This window comes from Galeopterus variegatus, unplaced genomic scaffold (assembly GCF_000696425.1).
Source record: "Galeopterus variegatus unplaced genomic scaffold, G_variegatus-3.0.2 Scaffold6857, whole genome shotgun sequence".
NCBI classification, from domain to species: Eukaryota; Metazoa; Chordata; class Mammalia; order Dermoptera; family Cynocephalidae; genus Galeopterus; species Galeopterus variegatus.
In genome coordinates, this window is record NW_007732968.1 from 11,925 (window position 1) to 31,249 (window position 19,325).

The 19,325-nt window shown below is 36.3% G+C and overlaps 1 protein-coding gene across 1 annotated transcript in view; it reads left to right on the forward strand.

The window, feature by feature from the left end:
* Positions 1 to 4,029: 4,029 nt before the first annotated feature.
* Positions 4,030 to 19,325, forward strand: part of LOC103606810 (mitogen-activated protein kinase 10-like) — a gene marked incomplete at its 5' end in the record, with an annotated part of 25,841 nt that continues 10,545 nt past the window's right edge. The window contains 2 exons of the mRNA XM_008591348.1: positions 4,030 to 4,102; positions 5,975 to 6,052. Coding sequence (XP_008589570.1) covers positions 4,030 to 4,102; positions 5,975 to 6,052 — 151 coding nt within the window. The remainder of the gene's footprint in view (positions 4,103 to 5,974; positions 6,053 to 19,325) is intronic.

A 19,325-nucleotide genomic window follows, 5' to 3' on the forward strand; every position in this document is an offset into this window, starting at 1 on the left:
GGAGCGCCGCCACGCTTCCCAAGCGGCGCACTATAGCAGTGCGCCACCGGGCCGGCCCGATCTGTAGTTATTTGAGGAATCTCCATACTGTTTCCCATACTGGTTTCGCTAATTTACAGTCCCACCAACAGTGTAGGAGGGTACCCCTTTCTCCATATCCTCATCAGAGTTTATTTTGTCTTTTTGATAATCTAACCAATCTAACTGGGGTGAGATGATATCTCAATGTGGTTTTGATTTGCATTTCCCTGATGCTGAGTGCTGTTGAACATTTTTTTCAAGTACCTGTTGACCATTTGTATGTTTTCCTTTGAAAAATGTCTATTCATCTACTTTACCCATTTTTTAATTGGATCATTTGGATATTTTTTGCTTGTTTGTTACCATGAAATTGTTTGGGTTCCTTATATATTAATCCCTTGTCAGATGTATAGTTTGAAAATATTTTCTCCCATTCCATAGGTTTTCTTTCTATTCTGTTGATTGTTTTCCTTACTGTGCAGAAGCTTTTTAGTTTGGTATAATCCCATTTGTTTATTTTTTCTTTTGTTGCTTGTGCTTTTGGGGTCTTAATTCATGAAGTCTTTGCCCAGTCCTACTTCCTGAAGTGTTTCCCATATGTTTTATTTTAGTAATTTTTATGGTTTTGGGTCTTATACTTAAGTCTTGAATTCATTTTAAGGTGATTTTGGTATACAGGGAGAAGTGCTGGCTAGTTTCATTCTTCTGCATATGGATGTACAATTTTCCCAGCACCATTTATTGAAAAGGCAGTCTGTTCCCCAATGTATATGCTTGTTTTCTTTGTCAAGGATCACTTGGCTGTAAGCATGTGTGTTGATTTCTCGGTTCTCTATTCTGTTCCATTGGTCCAAATGTCTATTTTTATGCCAGTATCATGCTGTTCTGGTTACAGTAGCTATGTAGAATAATTTGAAGTCAGGTAGTGATATGCCTATGGCTTTATTTTTTTTGCTCAGGATTGCTTTGACTATTCATGGTCTTTTTTTGTTCCATATGAATTTTAGGATTTTTTTTTCTGCTTTTGTGAATAATGTCATTGGTATTCTGATGGGGATTGCATTGAATCTGTGGATCTCTTTGGATAATATGGACATTTTCACATTATTTCTTCCAATCAAAGAGCATGGAATGTCTTTTCTTCATCTTTTTGAATCTTCTTGAATTTCTTTCATCAGTGTTTTGTAGTTTTTGTTGTGGAGATCTTTCACCACCTTGGTTAAATTTATTCCTAGGTATTTTAGTTTTTAGTTTTTGGTAGCTACTGTAAATGGACATACTTTCTGTTTTTTTTTTTCTTCCTGCTAGTTTATTGTTGTTGTATAGATATGCTACTGATTTTTGTATATTGATTTTTTTTATCCTGCAACTTTACTGAATTTGTTTATCAGCTCTGGGAGTTTTTTGGTGGAGTCTTTAGGTTTTTCTATGTATAGGATCTTGTCATTGCAAACAGGGAATTACTCTTTTATATTGTCATGTAGAAGATCGTTATGTAAGTGTAACCTTCCACTGTGGACAAAGTTTGCATCCACTCTTCCCAAAAAAGCACAAAAACCAAAATCTGAACATATAACCCATTTGCAGAGACCTTTGAATGATAACTATAAATACAAGTGTGTTTAAAGCAACCGTCTTGGTTTATTGGAAGGAAAAATCTTGGACTCAGCAATTTGCTTTCTCTCTTTGTAGTTTGTTTGTGGTTAGAGTCTGTGCACTTCAGGCTTTATGCATCAGCAGCAGCTGTTTGCAGAAGCTCCAAGGAAAACCTCCTCAAAATAGCTTTGTTGAAAAGAGAAAAAGGCGTTTACAAACTTTGGCAGGAACTGTACTCTTGAGCCATGTTCAGTATTGAAACTTGAATGGAAAAATCCACTGCATGGAGAAGCCAGTCATGCAGGATCCCGAGCTGGGTCTATTGTTAGAAAAAGAAAGAGATGCCAACACACAGAACTCTGTGGGCTCTGAAAGCCCAGGCACACTGTGTCCTGCAGGGGTCCTGGGTAAGGCCACCTGGGCAGGAACCTGACCTCAGCATTTTACATGCTCAGGAAGTCGCAAAGCAGGAAGCCTGCCACTTGGCAAAGCATCCTTACCAAACCAGAGTTTGGCTTGCATTAGCTTACTTAGATAACAGTTTCACAGATTTTCAAAAATAACTCTATTTTAGTTATTCAGTCATCAAGTCATAATATTTCTATAATTTGGGAGTCCTTGACAGTTTGAGATGGAAGGTCCTGTTCAGTCAGGTCCCATGGGTAGTTCCTGATCATCCCAGTCCCTTTATTTGATTAGTGCTTTTGTGTTCTCACTAGTGTCATGAGTTTGCGTGGAGGTCTCCTTTTGCTTATTTGTCAGGTTTCTGACTGCCGCTGAGTAGAGCTACTCAGCTGGCCATGTCTGAATGGCAGCAGCTGGTTTAAAGCCTTCTGCTCTGGCAGCAACCAGGTGCTGAAGGAATGTCTGGCACCACTGGTGGTTATTTTTCCATACCTCCGTATTATGCTCACCTGCCTCACCACAGCTGGACAAGATCTTCTATTTTCATATCCAGCTACTTCTGCCCCAACATGCCAGGTCCAGGATGCATATTCATGTTCGTCACAATTCAGCTACCAGAGATTCTGAATGCGGTGAAGAAGTGCCACTGTGGCACCCCTGCCTCACCACAGCTGGACAAGATCTTCTATTTTCATATCCAGCTACTTCTGCCCCAACATGCCAGGTCCAGGATGCATATTCGTGTTCGTCACAATTCAGCTACCAGAGATTCTGAATGCGGTGAAGAAGTGCCACTGTGGCACCAGTTGCCACTCATGGGTCAAAGACCCTCTCATAGAGGCTGGAGGCTCTCTCGGAAAATCTTGTCTAAAGCCTTCCATACAATAGCCATTTTTCAGGGACCCATGTCCTAAATGGCCTGAGTCACTGTTATTGATGACTCTATGTTTCACGCAAGAACTATTGCTTTGGGCGTGTTGGACAAGGGTGCCATGTAGAGTACCTCGTCTCACGGTACCAGAATTATATAGCTCTTCTTAATGCTCGGTGTAGTGCCAGCCAATATACTCTTCAGCCCCATGTTTCTCTACCTCATGGTAATTTATTTTTTCCAAGAGATTTTTTTTCCCTTTCCACGTCTCTTTGCCTGAGTTGGAGCTCCCCTAGCCACCATGATAGATTTCCTCAAGTCTAAACATCAGGTAGAAAAGGTTGGGGGAGTTTATCTGAGCCCCTCTTTCCTGGAAGGCATGTAAGTTTAAAAAATATCTCCTTTTTTATATCTGAACTTCATGTAGGAAGAGAAATGCTGACTCCATAAGTTAAGCTGAAGGCCCTATCCCATGATTTCTCCAGAGGGCTAACCTAGAGGCCGCTCAGATGTTCAAAATGATCCACTTCTATAGCCAACTGGCAGCTGCTTTTGCCTAAGAAGGAAAAAAACTTAGAATTATTTAAATACAGGGCATACAGCTACATAGAAAGGTGTTTTATGATGCTCCAAGAAAAATAAAAGGTTGATTTGATTTAAGTATTTATGTTGGGGACTAGTACTGTGGTCTATTGAGATATATAGACACATCTTCAGAGAGGGTCTAAAATGGAACAAAATCTTATCGGTTTGGGATAGTTTAAGTTCAGTTACGTTATAGAGTAAGCAGACAGAGGAAATAACAGCTTCTGGGCCCTTGCCATCGAGTGTCCTGTTTGCTTTTTAAACAACCAGCCATTGGTTGCTTAAGACATAGGTTCTGAACGAGAAGGTGTGGGGAAGTGAGCTATCAGGCTTTGGTGTTGCTGCCTTATTTAGTCAGCAGCAAATATTGTAACATAAGTGAATACTCCATAAGTTTGTGGGGAAAATTTAACTTCTCATCTACTGTAATTACCCCATTATTTATATAAGATTCTGATCACCACCAAAATTAATGATTAGCGAGGTATTCTTGTGCATTGTAAGAGCTTAGCTATGTTTAGATTATTACAAAAAATTGATTGTTTGTTTTTATTCTGCAGCCTCCACCTCAGATATATGACAAACAGCTGGATGAAAGAGAACACACCATTGAAGAATGGAAAGGTGACTCTACTATTTAAAAAAAAGTACACTTTTTGCTTTATTGAACCCAAGAAAGTATCCTCAAGGCCTTTGCTTATAAAACAATTTACTAAAACATGATTTTCTAATTGCTATCCTATTAGACAATTTTTGAAGCTCCTAAAACTTCATCTATCTTTTCACACTAATCACAATATTGCATTTGCTTAAACATGAAAGGAATTAATTATTGGCACCTTTTAAAATAGTACTGATTATTGAAGTATTTGTCATGGTGGGGGGCAAGCTTCAATTCAGAATTCCAGAATTAAGCTTTTCGTATTTGTACGTAAAATTATCATATAAAACACATAAAATTAAAATTAAGTTTAAAGTGGTTTTAGACTTTAGAAAATAAATGATAGTTAACACATGATTTCATTCATGTGAGTGAATGACTTAAGAATTTAAATAAAAAATATGTGTGCCTAAGTGGCTTATTTGTTTTTAAAGCAGAAAAAGTATGAATGAATACGTGAATTCGCTTTTTCAGCAAAACTTTTCCAAACACATACTGCATTTTCAAGATTATACTCAGGGTAAAACAAAGCATAAAAACAAGTTGAACTTATAAATAATTGTTAAACTAATTTAAATAACCACAGAGTAGAATAATATGAAAAAAATGCAGGTTGTAACAAATGATCTGATCAAGGTGGGGAGGAGCATAAAGGGAAGATCCGAATGGAAGAAACTGTTGAACCACCTTGAAGGAATTAATAAATGTAATTTGGGAAAAGGAAAAAAACAAAACAAAACAAAACACAAAGGAGAATACCAGATGGGCAACATAAGAGAAAAATAGTGAGTAGGAATAAGCAAAAAGTGTTATAAGGATAGTGAAGAGATTTCACTGATCAAGGGATCATGTTGGTGAATATGGAAGAATGAGCACATACAAAAAGGAGATCAAGTAAAAGAAGATGCTGGATGGTAGATGGAAAAGACTTGCTTTGATATAAATAAGCACCGGAAGGCCCTCTTAGGGTTTCATGAATTGATAAGTGATGGGATTTTGCCATCATTTGAGGAGGACGTGGGCTGAATTGTGAGAAGTTGGAGAAGAAATATCTGTAAAGAATGATGATTATATAAATTTTAAGCCATTGCCAAGCAAGAATGAGTAGGGCCAAATTATTTTTAGATAAAGGGATCGAAATAAAAAGAACTGAAGACATTCAAGGTCAGCTCTAGCAATGAGAAAGCCAAAAATGGATGCCAGTTAGGAAATGAATAAAATGAATTTTTTAATGTGTTTAGTTTTAGGCAAGTTTATATTTATAAATCTAAGATATGAGTCTGTGAAAAAGATGAAGTAAGAGATGGAAAATTGTTAGGTTTGGTAATAATTTAAAGTCATGAGAATATCTGTATTTCATAAAAAAGTGAGTGTAAGAGGAAAATAGATTTTCAAATATAGAGCCATTAAAATCCTTAACAGATAAAGCTAGATTAGAATGCATCAGAAGTTCCCCAAAGAATTAGGAAAACAGGTATAATGTGTATTCTTCATACATGTATTTACTAAGCTGCTTTATTAAGCACTGACTTCCCAGGCTCTAAACTAATTGTAGGGAAATAGAAATAGGGGAGTAAAGAAATCCTAATTGATTTTTAATTTACTCAACCCCATCAAAGTGTTGTTATTTGTCACTAAGCTGCTTTATTAAGCACTGACTTCCCAGGCTCTAAACTAATTGTAGGGAAATAGAAATAGGGTAGTAAAGAAATCCTAATTGATTTTTAATTTACTCAACCCCATCAAAGTGTTGTTATTTGTCATGAGCTAAGAAGTTTCTGTATGGAGTAAGGAGAAATTTTTCTTATAATAACACAGATAACTGTCTCTTACAGAACTTATCTACAAGGAAGTGATGAATTCAGAAGAAAAGACTAAAAATGGAGTAGTAAAAGGACAGCCTTCTCCTTCAGGTACTCACTCTCAGTGAATAACAAATAAATCAGTATTTGAATATTTTCTTGGTCTTTCAAGAGGGATTGCAACCAATAACATTGCTCGGAGAGCATATGAACAAGTATCACATGACTGTTTTCTTATAATGATTTCAGTTTTATTCCATTTGATATTAAGTGTTGCATTAATTCTGATTATTCTGATTTTAATGACCAAGCACAAAATTCTTTCAGAACATATTTTAAGATAGCAATGAATCCTGAAGATATGTTAACATGGGCTGGTTAAAGGGTAAATGCTCCTCATCAAAATGCAGAGCCATAATGCCCTCTTGACTCCCAAATCAGTGTAAAGGTCAGGAATCCCACCAGCCAAAACCTCTTCCCTCATTCATCTATCAAGACAGGGTAATTAAAGTCAGCTCGGGAAATCTTTAGTTTGCTATCTACAGAATCTAACACAGCAACATACATATTTTGCTGATTCTAGTCATGTGCTTTAAGATTGAGACAATGTACTTGTACTAACCTATGTTCTGAATATAAAGAGTTTTAGAAAATGTGATAGTTTATTTTTAGCTTCGAATGACACCCAGCTCCTGCTGGCAAGAATGTAGACAGCAAATGAGTACTTTAGAGGAAAACTGATTTAGGTGTCCTACCTTTAATAAACAAGTTTTCCCCATACACTTACAATTGTTTTAGGGGAAAAAAATGTAAGATGAATTAGTTAATCAATTATTCATACTGATACTGTTCTTTGAGTAACTAATTTGCACCCACAAACACTATGATACCCAAACAGATGCGATTCATTTATGATATGCTTTTTTCACAAGTAGACTTGAAGAAATATCCAATTTTGTCTGGTCTGTCGTTTCCTCAGTGAGAACACAGGGAATCAATGGAGTTGTCTTCCACCCTTCTCCTCTTACTCATTCATCCTAGCACCCAGATTGATACACGTCTGCAGAAATTGCTTCTAACTTATCTGCCTGTTCTGCCTGCTGCTGACTGAGGAATTCACAGAATCCAAGACCTCAGGATGCTGCCTGCTAAGACAGAAAGACTCCTTGTCTTAAGAATTCCTATAATCATTCAGAAGCCAAAATACCAAAACAGTGAAGGGTGACCTAGCATCTCAGGCTGGGAATGGACAAATTTTAGTAGAACCTATTCATCTTCAGTTCAAGTTATCATTACTTCCATACCACCTTTCCATAACATCTTGTCCCCAAAGACTTTTCATATTTTCCCAAAGAACAGGTCTTTCCTTCATGAGTCCCACTAGTCCCTGCATTTTAAATATTGGACCTCTTGTCTTATTACTTCTTATTGGTGTATTGGTTATTGCTGTTTTATTGAGTGCGTTATGTGCGTTTATCTTTGTGCACCATGCAGTGCCTAAGTGCTGTGCCTTGCACATGTTAGTAGCTTGATAAACTTTTATTAATTTAAAATTTGCCATTCAGTTCCTCTCTCAGCATGTTTCTTGGTGCTATTCCAAAGACAGAATTCAACATAGGATAATAGCTTTAATACAACTTAGTGTGCAATTCAGTGTGTTTCTATACCACTATTATAAATATTTATTCACCCTCTTAATCTCTGTGTATCAAGTATGTGAATGGTTGCTATGGGCATCTGTTTATGCTTCAGACAAAGGTTTTCTGCTTTCAGGTAGTTATTTGATTCATTCTTTTGGGGAAATGTATATTCATGAATTTTTTTTGGCAGACCTGTTTAGTGTGTTACTGATTAATTCTAAAACATGCCACTTAAGCTCTACTTGACTGAAAAGGCTAGGCCACTTTTTAACTGTTCCAGTTACCTGTAAAAATGAGAAATTATCCACCTAAACTGTAGTTGACTGGCCTAACCAATGTACAGTTAAAATGATTCAATCTTTCACTACATGATTTTAAAGGAAAAATATTCATGATTTAATTTTGAGAAATTATATCTATATTACATATTATAGAACATTTATGTATGATATATTTTCATGCATCGTATATAGGCTATAGGATAGCTTTGTGTTGGAGCCAACTCTACCAGCTTATGAGGGCCAATTATGCACTTCTCTTCCCAAATATGAGTTTTTTGACCTCATGCTGGTAGCTTGAAATCAGCCACAGAGGATTCACTAGGCTATAGGATAGCTTTGTGTTGGAGCCAACTCTACCAGCTTATGAGGGCCAATTATGCACTTCTTTTCCCAAATATGAGTTTTTTGACCTCATGCTGGTAGCTTGAAATCAGCCACAGAGGATTCACAACATGGAAACTGGCAGACCCTACAGATCCGGGCATTTTTTTCCCCTGGAGAGCCAACTGTTAAGTTTTTATCTATGCACTGCTGTGCGTGTATGTGCACATGTGTGTGCAAACTATGCTGGAAAGAAAAAGCAATTACTGAAAAAATTTCTGGAAAGTCAGCTTTTTTACATTCTTCATTATATTCACCTTTTCATACTAATGTTTGCATAGCATATTTTATTTTATAAATAGCTAGTATAAAGTAATTTTACAACAAAGACTCGTAATATTCAGTTATGGCAATACTGGGAATCCTACAGTCAGGGAATCAGTTAATGCAGTTTCTCAGGGACAAATTGGTTTTAATATTGAAACCCATGTTATAGTGATGCTTTTAAAATGCAAATAGGAAGTTAAATGTGCATTTGCAGAATAACTTATAGGTTTGAAATTTATTGGTGGACTTGTTGTATATTAATAAGAAATAAATCTAAACTTCGGATACATTTCTAAATAAATAATTGTGCTCCCTTCTGCTATCTGATTTCACTTGCATGGTGATTTATTCTCAAAGATAGTATAGCTGCTTGCTTCTTGAATTGATTTGTAAAGACTGCTGAGGGAATAGAAGTCCATGAATAGAAAATAATTTTCTTCTAAAAGCATTTGTTATAGAATGTTAGAGCTAGAACACATACAGGAGGTCATCTAATCCAACAGTTCTCAGTTTGTTCACCACCCCTGTCCTACTTGAGAAGTTAGGTTCCTATAAGTGACAATGACTTGCTAAGGTAAGGATGCTCAGCATCAGGATGGGCAGAACAACCCACCTCCTCCTCGGTGTGGATCACATTCCCCACCATGGGAGTATGTCTTTTCCATTTAGAGTCACTGATTTAATCCAATGATTTTATTTATTTTTTATTAGAAAACCTCAGGCCTGGGCCGAGCCCGTGGCGCACTTGGGAGAGTGCGGCGCTGGGAGCACAGCAGCGCTCCCGCCGCGGGTCCGGATCCTATATAGGGATGACCGGTGCGCTCACCGCGCTCACTGGCTGAGCGCGGTGCAGCCGGTCTCAAAAAGGACAAAAAAACAAAAACAAAAAAACCTCAGGCCCAAGTAAGGGTGGGACTCAAGATCATGCAGGTAGAGAATGGAATATAATTAAGTGATAATTTCTGTTCTAATGTTTTTTCTAATTCTTTGTATCCATCTTTTTTGTTGTTGCTAGTGGTGTGTCGGGGGAGTGGATATCAGGAAAATAATTTATTTAAAAAAGCAGAACAACATTTTCCTCTGTTGGAAAATGTCTGAATACTTTTTGATTAGGTAATCAAACTTCTGAGAAATTTTTATTAGCATAAGTTACTTCTTTCCATGAAACCATTTTTTTTTAGGTCATGTTGAAAGGAGCTAATATTCCTCATTTGCAAACCTGTTAGTATTTTTAGTTCATTTTAATGCCATTTTTACTGGCAAAAATTTATAATACTTTATCGATGGCAAAACATTTTTGTAAATGTATATAACCCATACTGGTATCTCCTATGTTATATAGAATGAAGGGATATTTATCACATTGCCAGATATCCAAGGTGAAGTGGGTATTATAATCAGATTCAATTCAGTTAAATTCTGTTACAGAGATTTTCACAAACTGCTTGGCGGTGAGTTAACAACTTCAAGCCAAGTTCCGTGTCTTATCCCTTATATTTGTGTTTGGTTTTATGGTTTACAAACCTTATTTATTACCTACATGAAAGTAGTCTTGAATGGATCATCCAGTAAAGCCAGAAGTGGCTGCAGTCCAGGAGGCATTTATTATAGTGCAATAGGGAGTCATAGAGAAGCAAAGATTTTTTCATCTAACAGTGATTTGCCAGTTAATATTTAACAACCATTCTTAAAACAAAATGCTGATTAGTAGCATATGCCAATTTCTGTGGTGTGAGTATTCTCACTGTGACCATTTTAAAACTACCAATGTGACATTCGTGAATGTAGAGTTCAAAAGAGATGCTACTGATTGGATCTGGGTTTGGGAAACAAAAAAAGAAATGGAGAATATTCTCACTGTGACCATTTTAAAACTACCAATGTGACATTCGTGAATGCAGAGTTCAAAAGAGATGCTACTGATTGGATCTGGGTTTGGGAAACAAAAAAAGAAATGGAGACTGAGATGGCTCACTAGATGATCCCAGGCGTCGCTACCACCACAAGCAATCCACTAGCAGCAATTAAAGCACAAATCTGCCATCCTGAGGCCACTGGAATGCAGAGGAAGAGGAGGAGAGACCTGCTGAGTCCATGAAGGTGTGGAAAGCCACAGCGGGCAGGAGGAAGGATCACTTGGAACAATCCCGGCTGCTCCTGGGTGGTGTGGCATGGCACAGTGCAGCGCACAGAGCAGCTTCCTGGAATAAGCAGAGCCAATGTGGTGCTTTTTGCCTAGAGCTACTTGGATCCTGCAGGAGAGAAAAGTACTACAATGCTGGGGAAAAAGACCAAACAGATCACTTTGGAACATTTCATCCCATTTCCCAAACCAGCATAGCTATTCATGAAGTTCCCCTGCACACACCTAGGATGGAGGGGCTGCAACTAGTGAGAGGAAAGGATTACTTTGGAGCCCTCTATCCCCCACCAATAAGGCCAGCATAACACCATACATGGAGAGGCCACTGAACCTGCTGTCTTAGGGGTGAGAGGAGAGAATAAGAAATGAGGGTCTGATTTGTCCTTTGCTGGGAACTCATCCAGTGCCTGCCACAGGAGAAGCATCTGGAGTCCCAAGGGAGTGTGGGTTATCTACCACAGGGGCACTGAGGTGCAATATTGGCAGCTGATCTGCAACCCAATCATCATGGGTGCCACACAGTGGAGATTGGTGGTGTGATAGTGCCCCAGGGGACACAGTACATGGGAAAGAGTCCTGGACTGGCTTTTTCACACTGCCCATTTGCCCTTGTGAAGTCTCCCCATGACCCAGGATTGACCAAAAGGACAACAATTAAAATCTGGTTTTAGAAAATATTCCAAACCAGACTGATAACTGCTATGCAGCATTTTAGCTCAGGCACAGCCTCCAAGTTCCAGTTCCTATAGTAAGTCATCCCAAACCCAGGAATTAATGGCAGAACAGCAAGTTAGTTGTAGTGCAGTGTTTAAGTGGTGGTGGTGGCTCTAAACCAACCACAGAATGGGGAAAACAACAACAACAACAACAACAGCAACAACAACAAAAAACTGTAGGCTAGAGATAAAGTTCTGATACTAAGCAGTAAAGGTTTAACACCACCAAAGAACACCTATAAAATCTGGAAAAGGTAGCTGTATCCTCAAATGCATAGGCATCAATGTAAAGACACAAAGATCAAGAAAGAACAGTGAAATATGACACCACCAAGAGAAATCAATAAAATTCTAGCAATGGGCTCAGAAGAACAGAAAATTTATGAAATGTCTGACAAAGAATTTAGATTAATTCTCCTAAAGATGTTCAAGGAGTCACAAGAAAATACTCATTCTGCACGCAGAATATTCCAAAAGTGTGCTTAAAATATGCTGATTATTAAATAAGTTTAGTAGGTTTTTAAAGATGTTCAAGGAGTCACAAGAAAATACTCATAGAAAATTAAATGGTATTTGGAAAACAATCCAGAAGCAGAACAAGAATCTTAGCAAAGGGATGGAATCAATTAAAAAATAGAAATTCTAAAAATAAAGAATACCTTATCTGAACTGAAAAACTTGTTAGAAAACTCTAATGGCAGACTTGATCAAACAGAAGAAAGAATCAGTGAGCTTAAAGATAAAACACATGCAATTATCCAATCAGAGGAGCAAAAGAAAAAAGAATAAGAAAATATAAAATAGAATTGCAGCAATCACGAGACCTTGTCAAGTGAAACAACCTATGCAAACTGGAGTACCTGAAAAGGACAGAAAAGGAAAAGACCTAGAAAGCATATTTAAGGAAATAATGGCTGAAAAATTCCCACATACAGAGAAAGATGATGGCACTCAGGTGCAGGAAGTTCAGAGATCACCATCAAATTCAGTCCGAAGAGGAATACCCCAAGGTACATCATAATGAAATTGTCAAAAACCAAAGACAAAGAAAGAATACTGAAAGCAGTAGGAGAAAAGAAACACATAACATTCAAAGAAACCTCAATATGGCTTTAAGCAGATTTCTCAGAAGAAACCATACAGGCCAGGAGAGAGTGGGTTTATATATTCAAAGTGCCAAAGGAAAAAGACTGTCAACCAAGAATTTTGTATCCATCAAAACTAACTCTCAAATATGAAGGACAAATACTTTCTAGACAAACAGAAGCTAAGGTAAATCGTTAACACTAGACCTGCCTTACAGGAAATGCTAAAGTGAGTTTTTTGGTCTCAATGAAGGTGACACTAAGTGTAACAAGCAAACATTTGAAGGTATAAAACTCACTAGTAAAGTAAGTACACAGTCAATTCAATATACTCCAATGTTGTAAGGGTAGTGGATAAACCACTTATGTCTTTTGTATGAAGACTAAAAGAGAAACCTATTAATGATAATAAATGCAACAACTGTATAAGTGATAGGCCATATTAAAATAAGTAACTTGAAACAACAGAATGTCAAAAGTGGGAAGGAATGACAAAGTGTCGAGTCTGCTTTGGTTTTTCCTTTTTTTCTTAGCAAAGTTAAGTTGTTATTAAACATCTGTTATATAACTATAACATGTTTTTTGTAAGCTTCATAGTAAATATAACACAAAAACCTGTAATAGATATACTAAAATAAATTGTGCAGAATCAAATATACTACTAGAGAAAATCACTTTCTAGAAAAAATGTAATGGAAGGGTGGAGGAGGGGAAGAGATGGATTAGTGGGTACAAAGTTACTGGTAGATAGGAAGACTAAGTTCTGGTGTTCTGGGCTGACTATAGCTGATAATATTATATTGTATATTTCTAAATAGCTAGCAAAAACGGTCTTGACTGTAATCATCTCAAAAAAGGATAAATATTTAGATAGTGGATAAGCTACCTACCCTAAGTGAATCATTGTACTTGAAGCAATACACTGTACCTCACAGATATACGCAATTAAAATTTTCAAAAAGGAAAGAAGAAAAAAAAAGAGAGATGTTAATAATTGGCTCTAAGAAGCCTTTAAAAGCCAGCTGAAACACACCACTAGACAGTACACATCATTCTCCCACCATAATACTCTATAAGGAGAAACCATTCTCATAAAACAAGCAGATGTAATGGGAATTTTACAGAGGAAGCATTGGAAGAGAAGACCTCTCTTAATAAATTTGTGCTTTAAAAACTCAGAAACAATAGTCTATGGAACCCTAGAAAGACTGATAGATTCTGAACTTTGAGTAATTGAATACTAATTGTAATTTGTATGTAATGTTGATAAAATAGAGGACAGGATCATTCCAACATAGAAGATAAGTTTTACAGGGTACCAGCTGATGAGCAAAAGAAGAAGACAGATAAGTACAATAAAATGATTTATTTTGGCCCAAATGGTTTAACAGTTTAAATAGCTTAATAGCAGGGAGAAACTTGTTTTCTCTCACAGAACCTAACCAGAGAGTATTCATAAAAGATACTCAATAACGTTTTGTTAAATTAAGTACTTATTCTGTGCTCAGCAATAGACATTGCGGAAGACAGGAGAAATGAAGTACAATGAAAAAAGCAAAAAGAAGCAAGAGAAACATAAGCAAGAAGAAATCAAATACCGAAACTATATATCGTAAGGGGCTGACTGTATGGCATTGCACGCAGAATATTCCAAAAGTGTGCTTAAAATATGCTGATTATTAAATAAGTTTAGTAGGACTGCTGTGTATTTTATAACCGTAACCTGCAGCGTGATTTGCTGTTTACAAAGAGCTTATTAAAAGCTACTCTGGCTTTTGCTGCCTTCATTCAGTACTATTTATAGATGGAAATTTGTGTTTTGCTGAGGAAATTTCCTCAGTGTTGTGTATCTTCTCTAGCTGCTATTGTTGGGGGTTTGTGTTTATTTGTAAACATCAAATTGTGTTTCTGTTAGTTATGGGAGCTTTATCTCAGCTTAGCCTTATTTTGCCTTTGTTTGAATCATTACTCAGGTTTATCTGTGACAATAAAAATATGTCCACGTAATCAATTCCAGCCAGGAAAGGAAGAAAAGTCTATCGCAAGAGAAAACCAACACTATTATGTAAAGATACTTTAAATACTTTTTGGCTTGCATTATGCCAAAACTTTTATTTTAAAACTTTTAAACTGGCTACTTTGTCATAATTTAAATAAAGCCTGCTAGCAGAAGTCTTCCTGGTTCCACTGAAATTTTAATTATAATATTAATGAAATTTATATAGAATTTGATCTATTTGGTTTCCAATACACTGACACTGAGACTTGCTTGAAGAAATCAGTTGTATTTCTATATACTAGTAATGAACAGAAAACAATTCCATTTACGATTGAATCACAAATAAAAATATTTAGAAATAAATTTAACAAAAGAAGGGCAAAGTTTGTACTCTGAAAACTATGAAACATTGTTGGGAGAAATTAAAGATGACCTAAATAAATGGAAAGATATTCAATTGTTCATAAGTTGGAATATTTAATATTTTAAGGTAACAATATTCTCTAAATTTATTTACAGATTAAACACAGTGCTTATCAAAACCATAGCTGGGTTTTTTTGCACTTTTTTTTTTTTTGCAAAATTGACAAGCTGATCTTAAAATTTACATGCAAAATGTGAGGAACACAGAATAGCCAAAACAATCTTGAAAAAGAACACAATTGGAGGATTCACACTTTCTGATTTCTGAACTTACTAGAAGCTACAATATTTAAGACAGTGTGCTACTAGCATAAAGATATATAAATAGGAAAATGGAATGGAATTGAGAATCCAGAAATAAATGCTCACATTTATGATTAACTGATTTAAAAAAAATTTATTGAAGCATAATTGATTATACATATTTTGGGTGTATAGCATTGACTACCATCACCTGTGTACAACATGTGATGATCAGATCAATATTATTAGTATATTCGTTATTACAAATCATAATTATTCTTTATGTCCCTTACTCAATCTCTCCCCAACCCCCCTGTCCATCCCACTCGCCCCAACCTCTAGTAACCATAGGTTTGTTCTCTCCTTCTGAAAGTTCAATGTATTATTGTGGTCTTGCCTTCCTGCCTGCCTTCTATCCTTCCTTCCTGCGTTCCTTCCTTCCTTCCACCCACTTATGAGTGAAGACATGTGGTATTTTTCTGTGTCTGACTTTTATTTCACTTAACATAATTTTCTCCAGGCTCAACCATGTTGTTGCAAATAGCAGAATTTCTTTCTTTTTTATGTCTGAGTAATATTCTGTTGTGTCTATATACTACATTTTTCTTATCCAGTCATTTCTTGATGGACATTTAGGTTTGTTCCGTATTTTGGCTGTTGTAAACAGAGCTGCGATGAACATGGGAGTGCAGGTATCCCATCGTCATTACGGTTTCATTTCCTTTGGGTATATACCCAGTAGTGGAATTGCTGGATCATATGGCAGTTCTATCTATAGTTGTTTGAGAAATGGCCATACTGTTTTCCATACTGGCTGTACTATTTTACAAAGTCCTAACGACAGAGTAGAAGAATTTCCGTTTCTCCAAATCCTTGCCAGTATTTGTTATTCTCAGTCTTTTTTAATAACGGACAGACTAACTAGGGTAAGATGATATCTCAGTGTGGTTTTGATTTGCATTTCCCTGATGATTAGTGATGTTTAGCATTTTTTCCAGTACTTGTGGGGCATTTGTATACTTTTCATTGAAAAATGTCTATTCAGCTACTTTGCCTATTTTTTAATTGGATTATTTGAAAATGTTTTCTCCCATTCCATACGTTTTCTTTTCACTCTGTTGATTGTTGCCTTTACAGTGAAGAAGCTTTTTAGTTTGGTATAATCCCATTTGTTTATTTTTTCTTTTGTTGCTTGTGCTTTTGAGGTCTTACTCATGAAGTCTTTGCCAAGTCCTACTTCCTCAAGTGTTTCCACTATGTTTTCTTTTAGTAATTTTTAGGTTTGGGGCCTTATACTTAGGTCTTGGATCCATTTTGAGGTGATTTTGGTATATGGGGAGAGGTAATGGTCTAGTTTCATTTTTCTGCATATGGATGTCCAATTTTCCCAGCAACATTTATTGAAGAGGCAGTCTTTCCCCAATGTATGTTCTTGTTGCCTTTGTCAAGGATCACTTGGCTGCAAGCATGTGGGTTGATTTCTGGGATCTCTATTCTGTTTCACTGGTCCAAATGCTTGTTTTAATGCTATGTAACTATGCTGTAACTATGCTGTTACGGTACCTTTGTAGTATAATTTGAAGTCAGGTAGTGTTATGCCTATGGCTTTATTATTTTGTTTGCTCAGGATTGCTTTGACTATTCATGCTCTTTTGTTCTTCCATATGTATTTTAGGATTGTTTTTTCTATTTTTGTGAAGAATGTCATAGGTATTTTGACAGGTATTTTGATGGGATTTTTGATGGGTATTTTGATGGGGATTGCATTGAATCTGTAGATAGTTTGGGGTAGTATGGACGTTTTCATGATGTTGATTCTTCCAATCCAAGAGTATGGAATGTCTTTCTGCCTTTTTATGTCCTCCTTAGTTTCTTCAGTGGTGTTTCGTAGTTCTCGTTGTAGAGATCTTTCACCTTCTTGGTTAAATTGATTCCTAAGTATTTTTGTTTTCATGATGTTGATTCTTCCAATCCAAGAGTATGGAATGTCTTTCTGCCTTTTTATGTCCTCCTTAGTTTCTTCAGTGGTATTTCGTAGTTCTCGTTGTAGAGATCTTTCACCTTCTTGGTTAAATTGATTCCTAAGTATTTTATTTTTTTGGTGACTATTGTAAATGGGCTTACTCTCTTGATTTCTTTTTCTGCTAGTTCATTGCTGGAGTATAAAAACACCACTGATTTTTTGATTTTGTATACTGCAGCATTACCAAAATTGTTAATCAGTCAGCTCTAAGAGTTTTTTAGTGGAGTCTTTAGGATTTTCTATATATAGGATCTTGTCATCTGCAAACAGGGACAATTTGACTTCATCTTTTCCAATCAGGATGCACTTTCTTTCTCTTGCCTGCTTACTCTGGCTGGTACTTCCAGTACTAGTTAAATAGGAGTGGAGAGAATGGGCATCCTTGTCTTATTCCTGTTCTTAAGGGAAAAGCTTTCAGCTTTTCCCCATTCCGGATGATATTGCCAGTGGTTTTTCCTATATGGCTCTTATTGTGCTAGGATACTTTCCTTCTAAACTAATCTGCTGAGAGTTTTTATTAAGAGGGTATGTTGAATTTTGTCAGATGTTTTTTCTGCATCTACTTTGATGATCTACTGAGATGATCATATGGTTTTTGTCCTTGATGTTGGTGATGTGGTGTGTTATATTTATTGACTTGCGTATGTTGAACCCTCTTTGTGTCCCTGGGATGAATCCCACTTGATCATGGTGTATAGTTTTCTTGATGTATTGTTGTATTGTTTTTGCTAATGTTTCATTGAGGATTTTTGCATCTATATAGGTTCATCAGAGATTTGGCCTGTAATTTTCTTTTTTTGTTGTATCTTTTTCTGGCTTTGGTATCAAGTTGATGCTGGCCTCATAGAATGAGTATGGGAGAATTGCCTGTGTTTCAATATTTTTCAAATAGTTTGAAGAGAATTGGTATTAATTCCTCTTTAATGGTTTGATAGAATTGAGCAGTAAAGCCATCTGTTGCTGGGCTTTTCTTTGTTGGGAGACTGATTACTTCTTCATTCTCAACACTTGTTATTGGTCTGTTCAGGTTTTCTGTTTCTTCTTGGTTCAGTCTTGGTAGTTTGTATGTGCCCAGAAATTTATCCATTTTCTCCAGGTTTTCAAATTTGTTGGCGTATAGTTGTTTGTAATAGTCTCCCATGATTCTTTATATTTCTGCGGTATCAGTTGTAATGGCTCCTTTTTCATTTTTGATTTTTGTAATTTGGGTCTTCTCTCTTCTTTTTTTCTTTTTCTTTTTGTTAACCTAGCTAATGGTTTATCTATTTTATTTATCTTCTCAAAAAGTCAACTTTTAGTTTCATTGATCTTTTGTATCATTTTTGGATCTCTATTTCATTCAGTTCTGCTCTGATCTTAATTATGTCTTTCTGTCTACTACTTTTAGGATTGGATTGTTGTTGTTTTTCTAGTTCTTTGAGGTGTAGCATTAGGCTGTTTATTTGAAGACTTTCTGTTCTTTTGATGTAAGCATTAATTACAATAAACTTCCCTCTTAGTACTTCTTTTGCAGTATCCCACAGGCTTTGATATGATGTTTCTTTATTTTCATAAGTTTTAAGAAATTTTTGATTTCCTGTTTAATTTCTTCTTGTACCCATAGGTTGTTGAGGAGCCTGCTGTTTAGTTTCCATGTGTTTGTATAGTTTCCACAGTTTCACTTGTTATTGATTTCCAGTCTAATCTGTTGTGGTCTGATAAGATACTTGAAATGATTTTAATTTTTAAAAATTTGCTGAGACTTTCTGTCTATACCTAACTTATAGAGGGTCTTTGTCATGAATGAGTGTTGAATTTTATCNGTCGAAGGTATACCTGTTCCCCAATGTTCATCGCAGCACTCTTTACAATAGCCAAGTGTTGAAACCAGCCCAGATGTCCATCATCGGATGAGTGGATACAGAAATTGTGATATATCTACACAATGGAATACTACTCAGCTATTAAAATGAATGAAATGCTGCCATTTGCAGCAACATGGATGGACCTTGAGAGAATTATATTAAGTGAAACGAGTCAGGCACAGAAAGAGAAATACCACATGTTCTCACTTATTGGTGGGAGCTAAAAATAAATAAATAAATTCACACACACACACACACACACACTCAAAAACCGGGGCTGGGGGGGAAGAAGACTTAACAACTACAATTCCTTGAAGTTGATATGACAAGCAAACAGAA